General features: G+C 32.4%; 1 protein-coding gene across 1 annotated transcript; it reads right to left on the bottom strand.

The window, feature by feature from the left end:
* Nucleotides 1–4,491: 4,491 nt before the first annotated feature.
* Nucleotides 4,492–17,642, bottom strand: LOC123658879 (gustatory receptor for sugar taste 64a-like). The gene is made up of 9 exons (XM_045594171.1): nucleotides 17,577–17,642; nucleotides 15,904–16,090; nucleotides 15,087–15,296; nucleotides 14,399–14,503; nucleotides 13,865–14,049; nucleotides 12,026–12,195; nucleotides 11,484–11,649; nucleotides 4,983–5,072; nucleotides 4,492–4,545 (listed from the first exon to the last, which is right to left on the bottom strand). The coding sequence occupies exons 1-9, from the start codon at nucleotides 17,640–17,642 to the stop codon at nucleotides 4,492–4,494; spliced, it is 1,233 nt and encodes a 410-aa protein (XP_045450127.1).
* Nucleotides 17,643–19,201: the final 1,559 nt, after the last annotated feature.

Genomic DNA, 19,201 nt, shown 5'->3' with positions numbered 1-19,201 from the left:
GTTGCTCAAGTCGTACTACCGCCTAAGTCGTACCTCGGTGATATCCCAGCTGTCGCGTATAAAAATTGTCATGTGATGAGGTAGATCTGAACTAAATAGCCAAGCAAGTACGTGAAAACAATCGGACGGTCGGCCGTGTTGCGGAGCAAAAATAATCAAAAAGTAAGTTTTTTCAACAGTTTTTAATTAAATTTTCAGCTCATTCGTAAGTTTTTTATAAAAGGAATGTAATTTTCAACTTATTTTTTTGTTTACGTCTATTTTTAATGATAATTTGGCATTCGTTTAGTAAACAGTAGATTTTTTTAGGTTATAACAATAATTTTGTTTTGAAACTTAGAATACCTCACTGCATAAGTCGTACCTGTGCAGAATTCTTTACTCATACCCGTACGACTTAGGCATTCAGAAAATTGTGTGTTTAATTTACTTAATTTTTTTAACCTTTATAATAGTTGAAAGCGGGAAGATATGAACGAAACTTTAGAGAAGCATCGGAATAGTGAAATCGGATTTAATGAAGCTTGTAGAAGACATAATATACCAAAACCTACATTACGGAGACATTTGAAAGTATTGAATAAGACAACAAAATTTGGAAGACCTAATGATATGTCATCAGATATGGAGGAGATGTTGGCACAGCATTTAATAAATTTGGAGTCTTGTTTTTTCGGGTTAACTACGACTGAATTTAGAAAACTTGCGTTCGAGCTTGCCGAAAAATTTCAATTACCCCATCATTTTAACAGAGAAAAGAGAATAGCGGGCTAACTCACTTATACATATTATCTCCTGTTCCTTGCATAACAACATTAATTAAAAAAATTAATAAAGTTACTAAACCAGCAATGGAATTAACTTCCAGTCCCCACAAAAATGAAATAGAAACCAAGGAATGTTATTACTTAAGTATTTTTCTATATCGTTTATAATGTCTTAACTAAAGACTTATTCTAAGTACGATTTAGGCTATAGGTGGTACGAATTAGGTGACTAGGTGCCTTAATCGTACCGAAGGTACATTTGTGAAAATCGTTAAAATATCTATGTTGCTAAGTGACTTTTAAATTTCTATGAATATTGATTAAAAGGTAACTAAATGAAGATTATGTTCATGCAAAAGATTTTGTTTTATTTGAAATGCATTAAATACTACAACATTATTTCCTTAGGGAGTACGACTTGAGCAACCTTACCCTACATTAGAATATTATGTCGTTGCAATGATGTATTTGTGCTTAAATTGTTTTTGAACAAAAATCCAAGTCACTATCTGTCTGTCGTTAAACTTCAGTTGTATCCTTTGTTGATCTTGCAGTCGAGATCGTTTTTACGTACTCCTGTTCGAAAATAACGTGTGAAAGTTGCGAAATGCAGCATGAGTGCACTTCCTGCAGCGCCGGAAGCTAAGGTGGAGTCAAACGCGGAGCTCGAAGGTATTGTAATAGCTCTAAATTCTTCTTCTAATCTCAAAACTTTAACTATGGATATCTCTATATCTCCATAACCATAGGGATTCGTATGGTGGGAGTGGTACCAGAGGGTAACTCCTTCCCTCCCTCCCCCAAAACCCAATAAATCGACGCCCGATTGTCTAGCCCGAGACTAGCCATATATTTTAACCAAATTTAAAACATACACAACATTTATGAATCCAATCATCGTGTCTTACACAATAATATAATAACGTAGATCCTATGCGTAGGCGATAAGATAGGGGCAGCTGGTAACAAAATAAGAAGTTTCGGTAATCTAAGACTTTTTAGAGAGAATAACGTTTTTGAATCAACCTAAAATAAAATATAATCGAGTGTCAGAAATATTAGTTTCTATTACCCAAGTAAAACCTACAGGGTATGAGTACGAATGAAAACCAGGGTTGGATAAACGATATCATAAAAATGTGAATGCAAACCCATTTTAATTTTATAGTTGTGGTTCAATATAGATAAACAAACAGCTGTAAATAAAACGCGATACGTAAAGTAAGATTAAAAAAAAAAAATGTTAACAGATAAAATAAGGCTGCTTTTTTGAGTTATAAGTTACGATCAATTTTTCGTACAACCGTAGACCTTCGAAGTTCGTACGAGAATTATTCAATTTGACTTTTCCATAACTAACTGGTTCTAGCACGAGGGTCAAATTTATCTCTACTTAAATCAAGTTTATCGAAAAGGAAAATTCATCCATTTTTTCTAACAACTTTCATAGTTCAACGAAAGTTACTCGCACTAAACATTTTGTTACGTATATTACGAAATCTCTATAGTTTTGTAGTTTGGTTGTATGAATTGGTCAATATGAAGTGTATTATGGATTTCTTTCAAGTAATAACCCATTAGATATAAATTTAAACGATCACTGACTCCAAACACTTAACATTAACAAATCAATATATCAAACTAGAAGACACAGCTTCATAAATATATATAGTTATAGTACTAAATAACTAAGCACGTTCTTAAAGATGTTATATGTTTTTTACAGATTAAAAGTGATGAATAATTAAAATATTCATAATTATCCAACGTTAGACTGAACTCTTTGCGTCTTCTATGAAAAATTATTTAAAAAAATTTAAGTGCTTCTCCGAGACACTTCAATCTCTGGAGACCTTGAGATATGGTTTTCAGCCTTCTAATTAATATTCAGACAATTGACGACCCAAAGCCACTTTTGGATACTCGCCGAAAACAAATGACAGTCTTCGAGTACGAACACGTAGATAACTACTCGAAAATGGACAAATATAATTATATTTGTGGTTGTTCTACGTAATGTGAATGTTCTATCTAATATTCCCATTACTTAATAAAATTCTTTATTATTATTCTAATTAGATTTGTTTAATAATAATAATTATCTTTAATAAGTATTATAATAGTGACGAAATGTCTCTTATAATCTATTATTAGTATTAGTACAATTACAAACTTTAAAATAATTACATTTTAAGATATTTTAAAATAATTAAATTTTACATTATTTTTTTATACTATATTAATGTGAAATTATTCGTTATTATTTATTATAATTAAAGGACCCAGTAGTACTCGTAGTATTACACTAATCTTATGAGATATCTAGATTATGTTACATAATATTTATTGTTTATGAATAAATACTATTATTTTAAATCATTATCATTATATTTAATATAAATTTAAAATTAAATTTTAGTTAAAATATTTTTTAAAAACTATGCTAGTTTAAAAACTTAAATTTATCAAAATTTATTGAGGCTTGCCTAGCAGTTAGGTGTGCACCATCCCAGCACCTCTAGAGAGGATTGTCCTGTTTAAATATAAAATAAAGAATTTTATTTATTGAACATGTTATATTTATGTATGTAAATAACACATAATTGTGCTTTTAAAATTAACTAATTATTTTTGGGATTTTATAAAACTTGTGTATACATATAATACACTGATTCATATAAAGATATTTTTATATTGAGAAGTAATGATCTACGGAAATTACAATTGATTTACAATTTTTTTGGGTATGCTAAAATAACAAGTAGAAGATTGTGTTTGTCAAAGGCAGGATCTTCTGCTACGTATAAAAAATACAACTGAGATAATTTTGGATAATCGTTGGTTTTTAAAGGTTATTTAATTGGCAATAGGTAGCAAAAATTAATATTTTGGATACAGTAGGTACACCAGTCATTATAGGAACACGACACTATCTGAGACTAGAATTATGTCGCTATGATATTTTGTAAGAATAAGAGAGAGTGGTACTTCCTTGGTCGCTCGACACTGGATTTTGAGCTTTTTTTTTCTTGCTGTGCTTGAATTGATCACTTCACGAGTGGGTGTATAATTTGTATTACTCGAAAAGCCTATGAAAAGTTTTATTCAAATATTAATAGTCTAAAATGTGATATAATTTGAATAATTTAAATAAACAAACCTAGACATCGCTACCTTAAGAGCGTTAGTATGTTCTAGTGATACCAAAATCTGAATTTATTGTCTAAATTCTAAATCTAAGAATTCTAGTATTGTCAAACTCAATTATTGCTCGAAATCGTGACAATATGAATATTTGTAGAAATTTATCTTAAACTATATTATTAAATTATATATAAAAAAGTAGAACAATTGCTTGTTAAATGGAATTATTAGGTAGAAATTCGTTAATATTATTTGAATAATAATTAGTCAATTTAAAGAGTGAAATATTCTTTACAATCTTTCGATATTCGTAAACTCATTTTTTACGTTTGAAACAAAACACGTTACCAAAAAAAAGTTTTATTGCTATTTATCTTCAACACACATATATGCATTTACTAAGATATTTTACACTTTAGAATATCAATATTAAATAGTGACTCTATTATTTATAATTTGCAACACTTGAATTGCATCAGTTGCACAAATCATCACCAAGTTGCAAAAGGCGGCCTTATCGCCGATACAGCGATCCCTTCTAAACAACCTTTAGGCAGAGGACGAGGAAGTGTAGGGAACGTTATGAATCGTATTGCAATAAAATTAACTCGTATTTTACAATCATAGCAGCGACCTGAAAATAAAAAGAATATTTTGTTATGGTATTTCAGATTTATACTAATAAGTGTACTATTGTAATTAATAATATTATGCTACTGTATTGTTATTGTGATCATAATATTTGCTAAGTATGTTTATATGCGGGCAATGTATAAAAATTATAGTTATTTTAATATAATATTTAAGATTGGCATATAGCTTTCTAATATTTAAGCGAATTACATTCATTATAATGAAACAACGTTTTCGAATTTTATCGCTCCTCCCGTGACCATGGTTGCTGTAAAGTATCTGAAACGTCGGGCATCTAAGAAACTTAACAAGCAGCGAAAAATCCGAAAAAGTTATTTCATTATAATTGACATATAGCGACGAATATACGAGTGCAACGTAATATCTCCTCTTTATGCGTATGCACACTTGCCAAGTAATGATTTTCTTTCAAATCACCTGTAATAGTTTTTGTCGATCCAATGAGAAAAAACCCATCCCGCTTAAAAATATTTTGTCATTACTTAACTGATCTTGCAGTCGTTTGATCTGTAAAAGTAATTAATTTTGTTATTAAAATTTGTATTATGAACCTCCTGAACTACACTCCACAGACCCTGGTTAAGTGGTTGTTCCTACCTGTTAGTAGACAACAATGCTCGGTACGACTTTCCGAGAAGGTAGCGGAAATTACTACTTGCTAATATGTCAAATAATAATTATTAATATGTCGGTTGATTCTGTTCTTATTGTGTCAATTCCTGTTACTTACAAATTATAATAAAATATTAGTAAATTATTTCTACATTATTATTTACATACTAGATACATAACAAATTGGCGATGAGGATGGGATAACAAATTGATGACGAAGATTAATAATTACAAAAAAAAAGTGAATATAAGTAACCTCGCGGGCAGCGGACATTACCACGTGCTCCTATACACCCACTTTTCCTTGTTCCAAGGGTTCCAAATCCTGTGATGATAACCCGCTTCACACATTCCTTTTCCTCTTACATACGTACGTACATAATACGCCGAAATGGAACAACAACTAGGGCAAGTTTTGTCCCAAATGATAGAAACGATGCGAGGAATGCAATTACAGCAAGTACAATTACAACAAGCCTTACAAACCAGTGATAAAACGGTTAGTGGTATCACATTACAACCTTATGATGAAAACAATGAATCATTTTCGACTTATTTACAAAGACTTCAAAATTATATTTCCTTGAAAGGTGTCACAAGTGCTACAATTAAAGTGCAAATTTTTCTCAATTGTATTGGCCCTAAATACTACCAAGTACTGAAAAACATCACAGCGCCAGAGTGTCTAGAATCAAAAAGCTATGATGACCTTGTAGAACTACTAAGGAATCATATTGCCCCAGAACCTGGTGAAGTTGCTCAACAACACAAATTCTGTCTACGGCAACAGCATGAGTGTGAAAGCATTGCTAACTACGTAGCTGGATTAAAAGAAATAGGCGGAAAATGTAACTTTATATGTAATAATTGTAAAAATAGTACTTTTGAAACTCATCTGCGAGTACAGTTCATACGAGGGCTACGTAACTCTGAAATTAAAGAAAGATTATTACAAGAATCTTCTTCTACAAAATTTGATGATTTAATTAGGATTGCAATGGCGATTGAGACTTCCAAAGTAGAAACAAAAGAAATGTGTACGGATATTCAACCAAATATAAACAAAATATCAAAGAAAACTAAGAATTTTAATACATCCAAACAAAATATAAATACATATAAAAGTCATACATACAATACAAATATTAAAAAAGGAAAGAAAATAAAGTGTTATCGTTGTGGAAAAGAAAACCATTCAGCGACTCAGTGTAGATTAAAAGATAAATTATTTTGTAAGAAATGCAAAACAAAAGGACACATACAATCAGTTTGCTTAAGAGAACAAAAACAACTAGAGCTAGTAAATGAACAGTACATAGAAGATACTAATGAAATTTATGAAATACATAAAATATTTTACAAAAATCACATACAAAATGATAAATTTAATATTACATTACAACTGAACGGGAAATTACATACACTAGAACTAGATACAGGTGCAGCAGTCACTACATGCTCTGTAGAATATTATAAAGAAAATTTCAGTAATCTTAAATTAGAAAATACACCAATTAAATTAAAAACTTACACAGGAGAAATACTTTACCCACGGGGAACCTGTAATGTAAACATCAAATATAAAAATACAGAAGTCATAGGAAGAATTTTTGTTATTGATAGAAAAGTGGATCCTGTATTGGGAAGAGAATGGATTAGGAAATTAAACTTACAATTTGACATAAATTCACTACAAAAAGAAGAAAATGATATTACAGAAAAAGAGTTTACTGAGAAATTGAAAAAAATTATACAAGAATACAAAGAACTATTTTCTGAAGAAATAGGAGAAATTAAAGATTATCAAGCAGTATTTAAATTGAAAGAAGGTGCAGTTCCAGTCTTTTTAAAACCACGTCCAGTACCATTCGCTTTGAAGGATCAAGTGGAAGCAGAAATAGACAGATTAGAAAAGGAAGGAATATTAGAGAAAGTTACATACTCACAGTGGGGAACACCAATTGTTCCTGTCTTGAAGCAAAATGGAAAAATGCGCTTATGTGCTGACTATCGCGCTACATTAAATAAAAATCTGGAAAATGACAACTACCCTATACCTCGTGTTGAAGAAATATTTTCAAAGTTAAGTGGAGGAAAATATTTTTGCACACTGGATATTAATCAAGCTTATTTGCATATGAAGACTAATGAAGAGACAGCAGAAATGCAAGCTATAAGTACATGCAAGGGTACATACAAGGTGAAAAGACTAATGTTCGGAGTGAAAATTGCACCAAATGTTTGGCAGAGATATATGGATCAAACACTTCAAGGAATGGAAGGTACAGTTTGTTTTTTTGATGACATTGCTTTACAAGGACGTACATTTATACAATTACTACAAAGAATTAGGAAGGTATTTGACAAATTAAAAGAATGTGGACTACACTTAAACAGAAAGAAATGTCAGTTTTTTCAGAAATCAGTTACTTACTTAGGACATACAATAAATGAAAAAGGTCTACACCCTACAGAAGATAAAGTAAATGATATAAAGAATAGTTCACGTCCAACAGATGTTTCTTCACTACGCACATTTTTGGGAATGATAAATTACTACCAACAATTTATACCTAACTTAGCATCAAAACTAAATCCTTTATACAAATTATTACAAAAAGATACAAAATTTACTTGGTCAACATCATGTGAACAAGCATTTCAAGAACTGAAAAAGGAAATCTGCGGAGAAAAAGTACTTATACCATTTCATGAAAACTTACCTGTCACATTAGCCACGGATGCATCACCAACTGGATACGGAGCTGTGTTGTCACATATTATGCCGGATAAATCAGAACGTCCAATAGCTTTCGCTTCAAGATCTCTTACAAAGGCAGAGAAAGGTTACAGCCAGTTAGATAAAGAAGCCGCAGCATTAGTTTGGGGACTGAAGAAATTCTTTCAGTATTGTTACGGTAGAAAAATAATTCTCATAGTAGACAACCAACCATTAGCTAGAATTTTACACCCAGAGAAGGCTACACCTACTACAACAGCCATACAACTTGTACATTATGCTAACTTTTTAGCTGGATTTGATTATCAGATAAAACTAAGGAAGACTGCAGAACATGCTAATGCCGACTATTTTTCAAGACTACAACATACAAATAAAAATGAAAAGAATGATACACTTACAGATGACGAAGCTTTCTACTTAAATCAGATTTCAGAAATACCAGTTTCATTACAAGAGATAAGGGTAGCTACAGCTACTGACCCGGAACTACAGAAGTTATATATTGATATACAATCAGGACGAGAAGATAAAACTAGACTACATGAATTTTCATTGCAGAATAATTGTATATTTTATGGCATACGAATCGTCATACCTAAGAAACTACAACCTAAAATATTAGAAGAATTACATACAGCGCACATGGGTATAGTTAAGATGAAGGCTTTAGCAAGAAGCTATGTGTGGTGGAAGAACATTGACATAGATATTGAAAATATGGTGAAACAATGCAAGAGATGCTGTTTGATGCGTAAAAACCCGACTAAGGTACCTGTACACAGCTGGGAATACCCTAAGGAACCGTGGAGTCGTATTCATATTGATTATGCCGGACCATTCATGAACCAATATTTTCTTATGGTGGTAGATGCCTATACTAAATGGTTAGAAGTTATACCTACTAATTCTATGTCAGCTGCAACAACTATAAATATTCTAAAGAAGTTATACACTACATTTGGTTTACCAATAACGCAAGTCTCGGATAATGGAAGACAATTTAGATCAGAAGAAATGCAAAAATTCTTAAAAGAAAATGGAATTCAAGCCAAATTTACAGCACCATTTCATCCTGCTACCAATGGTCAAGTAGAAAGATATGTTCAAACTGTTAAAAATAAACTTAAAGCAATGATAAATGAAGAGGGATCTATACAAGATAAATTACAAAGATTTTTAATGATGTATAGAAAAACACCTAACAGTACTACAGGATTAAGCCCAGGTGAAATGATGTTTAAAAGAATATACAGAACAAGAATTGACTTAGTTAAAAGACCACAGGAATTAAGAAACAACAGTAATGAAGAGATAATAGTAACCAAAGAATTTCAAAGAGGAGAGAAAGTTCAAATTCGAATGTATGACAGTAATAAATGGAAATTTGGTAACATAGTAAATAGAAAAGGAAAATTACATTATGAAGTGGAAGTAGATGGAAGAATACACCAAAGACATGTAGATCAAATCATAAGGACATCATGCTTAGATAATAACTTTAGAATACCAGATACTTACCTGATTAAACCAAGAGAATCAGTAGCAAATTATACACCAAAATTACCTGAAAAAGACCTATTACCTGGAAAGAACATACTACCTGGAAAAGACTTACTCCCTGGAAAAGACTTACTCCCTGGAAAAGACTTACTCCCTGGAAAAGACTTACTACCTGAAAAAGACCTTACAACTACACATGCTAACACTACAAGAAGGGAATCTATACCTTACACTGAAACCTTGGAAGTGGACAAGCCAGAGACACATCAAGCAACGCCAGATATACCTCCTACTACACAGGCTGAAATTGAACCCCGTCGTAGTACCCGGATTCGACGACCACCAAACCGGTTGAACTTTTAATTAAATAACAAGGGGGAGTGTTAGTAGACAACAATGCTCGGTACGACTTTCCGAGAAGGTAGCGGAAATTACTACTTGCTAATATGTCAAATAATAATTATTAATATGTCGGTTGATTCTGTTCTTATTGTGTCAATTCCTGTTACTTACAAATTATAATAAAATATTAGTAAATTATTTCTACATTATTATTTACATACTAGATACATAACACTACCTAAAGTATACGATATCCAAGTGATCAAATTAAGAAATCCATTTAATCTGTCAGTTTTTTCCATTGACAATCTCAGTGAATCAAAAAGTATATATTAGAAAAAACATCCCCTAAAGTCGTGTATTAGATTTTGCTTATAAAGCCTATCGATAGCATTTATTTGTGATAAACTTTAATAGATAGTTATTAAAGAAGAAAAGGCTTTTAAGAACAGTATAATTTGCCTTGTACAACCTGAAAATGATCTACAGCTGCGAAAAGTTCTCGTCGTAATTATTTTACTTCAATAGTCTAAGAGCATAACTATCTTTTTAATTACGAACCGTTAGATGTAAATAACTTTTATCTATCAATTTGTTTCCGGTATGGATATGTGTTTTTGTGGGCATCCCCACCATGCCTCGGAGAGCGCGTTATGCTATCGATTCCGGTTGGTATCATAGACACCTGATAGCGATATTTACTCATAGCAGGTAATATTATATCCACCAACCCGAAGAGGAGTAGCGTGTTGGATTAAGCTCCGATCCTTCTCCTACATGCAGAATGAGGCTTGTGACCAGCAGAGAGATTTTTCAGGTTGAATTGTAAACATATATGTGAGGGTCGTTTCTAGGTCAGATCTCCTACTTCAATATTTTATTCAATTTCTTATTACGCTTCATTGCGTGCCAGCTAGATATTTGTAACAAAATTACTTTTGATATAATATGTTAGTAGGTTTTTTCGTAATGTACCTTTCTATCTTTCACGATTACGAAAAAGATTAATCTTTAAATGGGCACAATTACATCATCGATCTTATAAACTACCTAATTTATCTAGTTATAGGATATAGATAGTTTCAAGGCTACAATAGTACATTAAACATTGTTAAGTTATTGAAATATGTGATGTTATAACGTTACCAATAAATTTAAATTGATCGACATTTTTTTACTGTAACTAATACCCACTAAAGTGTGTTGTGTAAAGGTGTTTGTGCAGTCCTTGTGGGTGTCCACACCATGCCTCGGAGATCACGTTAAGCCGTCGGTCCCGGTTGTTATCATGTACACCTGATAGCGATCGTTACTCATAGTAGGGAATATATCCGCCAGCCTGCATTGGAGCAGCGTGGTGGATTAAGCTCTGATCCTTCTCCTACATAGGAAAAGAGGCCTATGTTGAGAGGCCCAGTTGTGGGATATTACAGGCTGAAGCGTAATACCCACTAAAATCAAATTACTGTATAAAATTGACACTGTGTATACCAATATTGTGGCACAGTTGGAAATATCTTGCTCAAAATCTGGAAAATCCTTGCAGAAGATAATTTTTTATTTATTTATGTAGGGCATAGGAGCAGTCTAATTTGGGAAATACCTTAATCTCAAAAAAAATCACAGCTAAATAATACTGGTCCCAACTAGTGTTGTATTTTGGTGGTTAGTAGTAGGTACAGCACTACTTGAAAGCGTAAAAAATGCTTAGGGATCCTTACCTCTATATTGTATACCGAACTGGGACATATGTACAAATAAGACAACGCTCGCTTCGAATGCAGTTTGATATCAGCAGCGGATAGTACCACGCTGCATGCGCGGAAAAGAAGCCAACCCAGGGAATAGAAGTAGTATATTTTATTAATCAGTGTTCCATCTATATGCCTGGAATTTAAATAAATTATTTGACAAATGTTCAACTATATCAACTTTTTTGTTACAGATTGCAATCTCTTTTCAAATGATTTAAACAATATAGGAGTTGCTCAACCGTATAGTTGCTCATACCTATATTGGATGTACCGATTTTGATGTTATTTTTTTAATTATTCTTTTACAATGTAAATGAGATCTGACTAGTAGTTTTTGCGTTGTACCCAACATTGCGTATTCATTTAACTGTTTTTTACTACCTACTTCTTATTACTTGTCAATGTACTTGAAATCTTTTTTTTGTAGCATATTTGATTATCATTATAATATAGATTGCTAGAAAGCTTAAAGGAGTAAATAAAAATAATGATTTATTGTTAAGCGATACCTGATACCCAAAAAAAGCTGCAAACAGATGAAATATAAATTGTTTAAGGTGGACAACAGAACTAGAGCTCCCAAATCCATATCAATTCTACGTACAAGAGCTGCTTGGCGCACGTATGCTTGCCTGATTTTACGCCAATTATTTATTTTAAAGCAATAAGGGCTTCCAAGCTAAAAACAGAAAACATCCTTATAAGTCTTCTATTGCTTCTTCTTTTTTTTTGTAAAAAATCTTACTGATCTGGTGGCTTTCATACCAACAGGTTTTTTCACGAATGTTTTATTTTACAAATAGGGCGGCAAACAAGCGTATGGCTCATCTGATGGTAAGCGATTACAGTAGCTTATAGACACCAGCAACACCAGAAGCATCGTAAGCGCGTTGCCAACCTACTCCCAATCTCCCCCAAGAGCTCTGGACACCTTACCCACCGCAGGAACACAACACTGCTTGAAAACAGTATTATTTAATAATGATTTTCTGTAAGAAACGTGCTCAGTCGGGCTGCTCCAGATTTTGAGCAGACTATATAATAATGTGCCCTATCTCAATTATCTGCCTTAATTTTTCTTTATTTTAATTTTTTTTTAGAATAATGAACACAAAGAAATAATTATTAAATTTTATGCAGCACGTATGCGCGTACGTACATTATGACGATTTATTTTTAAGTGATCGAATGTCTACTACCAGTATTTAATAACAAAAAACAATTACTTGCTTAAAGATCTATGGCAAGTTTGAAGAAAGTTAGACGATTACTTACTGAATCTATTTAGTGTCATTAAAGAATCATTAATCAATAAATTTACTTCCAAAAATTTATATGTCTCTACAGGGCTTTCATTCATCGTGCACGAGATGAATATTAAATAAAAAAATCATAAAGAAAACTTGGTATCCCGTGAACCTAGAAGATTGATTGAATACGCACCTTTGGTTCATTTTTTGGTGTATATTTTTTATAATTGAAAATTTTTGCTTGATCTATTTTTCTAAATAAAGGTTCTATTAAAATAAGCAGTTTGTCCTCTTACAAAATTAAATTTAGCTGCACGAAGGAGTGTGAAAATTATAAGTTAGTATATAAGTTTTGGAAGCACTAGCCTGGCAGATAGCTGATGTAATAAGGAGTAATTTAGATTAATTTTATTTTAGAAATTTATTTAATTTATAACTCTGCAAACTGAAAAATATTTTTTTTTTGTTAAATTTCTCGCGGACGAAGTAGTAGGAACAGCTAGTGGATAATACAAAAATGTGTGTAACTGTATCGATTCGTATAGACTTAAATATTTATACCCACAACAAAAATGTAGTTCTGTATTTTAAGGATAGCTTCATTATTTTGGCGGTTCTCAGTAGTGAATGGAAAAACTGAAATTTTGTCGTTCTGTCTCTCTGTCTGCTTGTACGTATCATGCACAATATTGGAAATACTCCATGTTTTTGAATAGTAATTCATTACATACTTAAATTGTTGACATGGTTATTGGAATTCTTACTACAAGCTATGACACATTTATAATGAAAAATAGAGAATTTTAAGTAGTAAACAAACATAACCGGTGTACATTAGAAAATCATCAAGGAATGTATTAGGATATCACATTTGTGCATCAGTCACCATAAATCATAGTCACATAAAAGCTCTATCAGAGGCATTTATAATATTTTAAGGAACTCAACGCTGATTTTTATTCATTAATCATCTGTGTGTCCCTCTAGCTTTATGTCTTGTGTGTGTATGTGTGCGTCGTGTTTATGACATTTGCCAATATATATCTCTCTCTATCGCTCTAAATAAGCTTTTGAATTATATAAGTATATTACGTTTACCTTTTTATCTTTCTCTGCACGTTTCTCATTACCAACAACGCGTTTGACAAAGGAGTTCATTCTATAGTATCGCGATGTTAGCCCCATGCTTATCAGTATGATGATCGTATCTTGAAAGTTCCATAAGATTGTTGCTGTCTTGCTCATAATAAATATTGGTATCGCTAGCCATATTGTGTACTCATCTAAAAAGTCGAATACTTCATTTATTTAAATTAATAAGCGGTAACTGGTAATTGTTTCAATTATTCAATATTCAATTATTCAAATCAATTATTCAATTATTCAAATTCAATTATTTGCTTAGACAAAATAAGCAACTCTCAACTATATTATTCATTTAATGCTTTATTGTAGATTTAGGGCTAAATTAAAGGAAATAACAATCAAAGGCGGTCTTATAACTAATAGTAATCTCTAGTGATTAAATATTAATAAAATATTAAGTAATTGAAAACATATTAAGTATTAAAATAAATCAAAAATCAGGGACACGTTTTTTTTTTACTAACGAGTATTTTTTTTGTCACTTACATTGTCTTAGTAAAAACCCATGGGAAGACAAAACATACCGCTCTAAGTATTCCTCTACGGGGCAATGTACGCCGGTCGCTGATATCATACTCAATATGTGTTCCACTGTAAAAAAAATAAAATAAAAAAGAAGTCATAAAACTTATACTGTTTCTTTTTCATTAAAGTGGACTTGAAAATAAAGTTGAATCTTTTTTGCTAAAATAAAATATAGTGACTTAAAATAGACAAATAACAACATGTCTATGAATTCCTATGTCCCTGACAACACAACACAAACACGGGAACAAGTGTATTAACACTTCTATTCATTCTATAAAAACAACACTGTGGCAATTTATTCTAATAAATGGATTGTATTTTAAATTTAATAGTTATTTATATAATTATACTAGCAAACCGCCACGGCTTTGCACGGGTGCAATGCTGGTACTAATTATAAAATATAAAATAAAATAAATATAATATATGCGCAAAAATGTGTTTATTTACGATATCACATTAGTAACCTCTAAAAATATAAGTGTTCCTTTACTATATTATGCATGTATTATACATTCAAAGCTTCCTCTGGAATCACTCTATTTACTAAAGAAAACCGCATAAAAATCCGTTGCGTAGTTTTAAAGTTCTAAGCATACAGACAGCGGGAAGCGACTTTGTTTTATACTATGTAATGATTACTAACCAAAAGCAAATGCGCTGATAAGTGCTGACACCAACACGACTCTTCTTTTGATAGTCATATCAGGAGGTAAACGTAGTCCGTGAGTCTCCAACCGCAACCATTTCATAGAAATATTCCGCCATTTTTTGACAAATATCCATGAAAGTATCAATGATAGTAACGCATTTCCATAAAATATTGATCCAGATAAGCGTTCTGATACTCGATTTTCTAATGTAAAATATTTAAAGATATATATTTACTAACCTATTTTAACTACTTTTTAATGCCTATTAATCCTCTCCTAAATTGTTTACAAATTCATCTCACTGGTATTACTATGTAAAGTTTAATGAAGACTATTTTAATCCTTACACCTTGAACCTTACAGAAGATCACAGCTAAAAAATGTAGCATTCAAATAGCATTGTGTTTCTGTGGTGGGTAAGGTAGCCAGAGCTCCAAGGGAGGATCGGGGCTACGGTCAGCAATTTCTCATTTTATCGTAGACGTTACAAACACGTCATACGTACAATAACAGCAAATCTAATAACTCCATTTTATATTTAAAAAAAACCCTAGGTATTTATTTCAATAAGGAGATATACGCATAGGAAAAAGTAGATGAAGATGCAAAAAATGTTCATACATTTTCTAATAAGACTTTTATTTTACCTAAAACTTTTTTTCTTAGTGTTTCTGTTTATTTCATGATATCTTGTTTTTATAACACAATTATTTATAAAAATATTATACGAAGCATTAAAGATTAAGATCTAATAGAGTCAATAATATTACAAAAAAAACCTACAGCATTTTAAAACATATTAATACCAACTTCCATTTTGATTATTTTGTGAAAGTCCAGCAAGCAATCGGATTAGTTTCCAAATAGCTGCGGTTAGTATAGCAGCCAACATCGCCAAGGTAGTCAGAGCCCAACTGAATGCAACGTTTCCACCATATGTTGGTATTCCAAACCACGTTGCGATTTTGAACACAGCTTCTATGGTTGGTAGAAATTTCTAGAACAGTAATAAAATAACAGTAAAGGTAGAATTGCCATACCATAACCTGCCCTTGAATCACATAATGCTGCGTAGATACGGCATTAAAGAATATGGCCGACCCCTTTCTTCCCATAGGTGTCGTAAGAGGCGACTAAGGGATTACACAGTTCCACTACCACCTTGGAATTTAAAAAGCTGACCGATGGTGGGACAACCATCCAACTGCTGGCTTTGAAACACACAGGCCGAAGACGGGTAGCAGCGTCTTCGGTGCGACAAAGCCAGTTCTGCGGTTATCAACCCGTCTGCCCAGCGTGGTGACTATGGACAAAACATATGAGTTCGCGCCATTTTTGGCGCGGACTTGTGATAGTCTATGACCAGTAGTGGACTGCGATAGGCTGAAGTGAAGTAGGTGAATCACATTAGCGATAACACTAGGTAAATGCCTTTGTAAGTTCTCTAATTTAGTTGTTAGTTTAATTAGTAGTTTCTCTGTTGTAGTTTTGGAATACAAATATATCTTAAAGCTGTTTTTAAAAGTGACCAGCGATGAGCTTTATTGTGAATATTATGAGTATATATTACTGTTTATGTTAGTTATTCCTTTTACTAAATAAATCACAACCGCTACTTATTCTGAATATTTTAATTTAGTAATTCCTTAAGTTATCAAAACTATTAATTGCAATAGTTTTATAAATGAAAATAGTTTCAATTTGTAGGGTTAGTTATGATCCAGTGAATTTACCGAATAAAATTTCAATACTGTATTAATGGAAATCATTTACTACAATATAAACGTTTATTTGATTATTTTCTCAAGAAGACTTTCTTTTGCTTGATTTTGGATGATTTTAGTAAGTAGTTGAAAATCTTGTATACAGCCCAAAGAGGGGTAAATATCTCTTTTTTATATAGTTGTAGGGTAAAATAGATTCCTTTAAAACTAATTTTTATTAATAACTTCATGAGACTGGACAGAGCAAGATATAACATGCTTAAAATCTAGGACAGTTCGACTGTGGAAGTATCTCAAACTTAAATAAGACCACAGCTAGATTATACCGTTATCAACTAGTATTACATTCTTGTGACGAGTAAGGTGGCCAGAGTTCTTGGAGAAGGACAGTTCTTGGGGATGGGTCAGGGCTATGGTCAGCAGGGTCTGCCTCTATAAGCTACGGTAACTGTTTACTATCAGGCGTGTCTGATTTTTTGTTTATCCTAATAGTGATTAAAAGAAAGTTATTCACCGCAGTGTTTTCCTACTAATATGATGAACTATCAGGAGTAGTGATTTTCATTACTGAGTCGAAGCCGAAAAAATTGAATACCAAAAAAAAAAATGCTATAAAATTTTAAATTTCCGATTATTAAAATTAAAAGGTGTATCGCTTTAACTTTTCAATTAACGCAAATTTATCTAAGAACTTTCTGCAAACTGCAATAGCTGACTGACTGAGCTGACTGACTAAAAAATAAAAATATTTAATCTTACGTCACGGGTTAACTTCTCGCTTTTACGATATTTTTCTTGTTCATTATCAATCACACGGACCATCATTGTTCCTAAAACATTATAAGTACCTATTAATAATTCCTTGCCTTTAGATTCATCATAAGATTAACGACACGTGTGCGTTTTATACTATTTTATTAGGATTACGCAAAAATGGTATTACTCTATATCTTCGTATATGTCACGGTTTTTCATATTTGGTTCTGTCAAGTGACTAGCCGATGTAAGTTGTTGAATATTTAAAAAAAGAAAAAAAAAACTTGATAGTAACATAGTATGTTTTAGTACTATATGTAAAATAACATTACTTACAAAGTAGCACTTACATGTATGAGCGGTTCATTTAAAATAATTTTTGTGAAAGCAACTAACCACGATAAGTGGAATACGAACACAAGTCAAATAAAAATTACCGCCGTCAACAAAACATTAACCAACAATTTATGACTGTTTGACCGATAAATATTTTATAGCAAGAAGTGGTGTAAATTGATACTATCTAGTATTTACTATAAAATTATATATTATCGTTTCTGTATTCGACACTCAGTTACAATTTGATAAATTATATACTCATAATGCTTTGCCGTTGTTTTTTTTTTGTTACAAAACAATTATTACTTGGAATTATTCTACTACAACCATTATTTGTATTATCGTGCTGAAACGCAAATGGAATTAACACTTTCAATTCGATTAAATTAAATATTGTCGTGACTAAAAATCCTTATAACGACCGCTCTAGTGTAATGGTGCGTGTGCCGTGTCGACGGCGTCTAAACACCGACGGTCGGGGGTTCGATTCCCGCTCGGAGTGGATATTTGAGTTTATACAATTACTTATGTCCGGTCTGATCAGTAGTCCTTGTGGATCTCACCAACGTGCCTCGGAGAGCACGTGCGGTTTTTTTTTTAATATCACTAGGTCGGCAAACAAGCGTACGGCTCACCTGATGGTAAGAGATTACCGTAGCTTATAGACGCCTGCAACACCAGAAGGATTGTAAGCGCGTTGCCGACCCAATCCCCAAACCCCCCCAGGAGCTCTGGTCACCTTACTCACCAACAGGAACACAATACAGCTTGAAAACAGTATTATTTAGCTGTGATCTTCTGTAAGGTCGGGGTACTACCCCAGTCGGGCTGCTCCATATTTTGAGCAGGAAATTCCTGCTGTGTCCTACCTCAGTTAGAGTTGTTGGTCTTGGTAGTTATCATGTACACCTGTAAGCGATCGTTATTCATAGTAGGGAATATATCCACCAATCCGCATTGGAGCAGCGTGGTGGATTACGCTCTGATCTTTCTCCTACATGGGGAGAGTGACCTATGCCCAGCAGTGGAATATTATAAGCTGAAGCATAAAAATCCTTATTTCTTTGTATATTGTAAGTTATGTGATAAAAGCAAGTTATTGTATTATTAGTTCGTGTCTTTGCAAGATTTTTTTTTACCACAAGGGTGGCAAACAAGTACTGTCCGAAAATACTTGAGAGCCTTATTATTTGGTTAGGATCTTCTGTAAGAGACACTTCGCCAATTTCGAGCGAGATTTCCTACTGCGCCTTACCTCAATAAGATAACCTCACGACCTTAAAGTTGAG

Source organism: Melitaea cinxia, chromosome 2 (assembly GCF_905220565.1).
Source record: "Melitaea cinxia chromosome 2, ilMelCinx1.1, whole genome shotgun sequence".
Taxonomy (NCBI): domain Eukaryota; kingdom Metazoa; phylum Arthropoda; class Insecta; order Lepidoptera; family Nymphalidae; genus Melitaea; species Melitaea cinxia.
The sequence above is the reverse complement of the archived record's forward strand: the minus strand, read 5'-3'. Positions and strand labels throughout refer to the sequence as shown.

Bases quoted from the DNA above. Each gene is read 5' to 3' on its own strand.
- LOC123658879 (XM_045594171.1), bottom strand. From the start codon at position 17,642: ATGATGGTCCGTGTGATTGATAATGAACAAGAAAAATATCGTAAAAGC. The intron at 14,050-14,398 runs GTAAGTGACAAA...TCGACTTTTTAG, and splicing joins TGGGTTTTTACTAAGACAAT to ATGAGTACACAATATGGCTA. The intron at 11,650-12,025 runs GTATCGCTTAAC...TTTAAATTCCAG, and splicing joins CAGCTTTTTTTGGGTATCAG to GCATATAGATGGAACACTGA.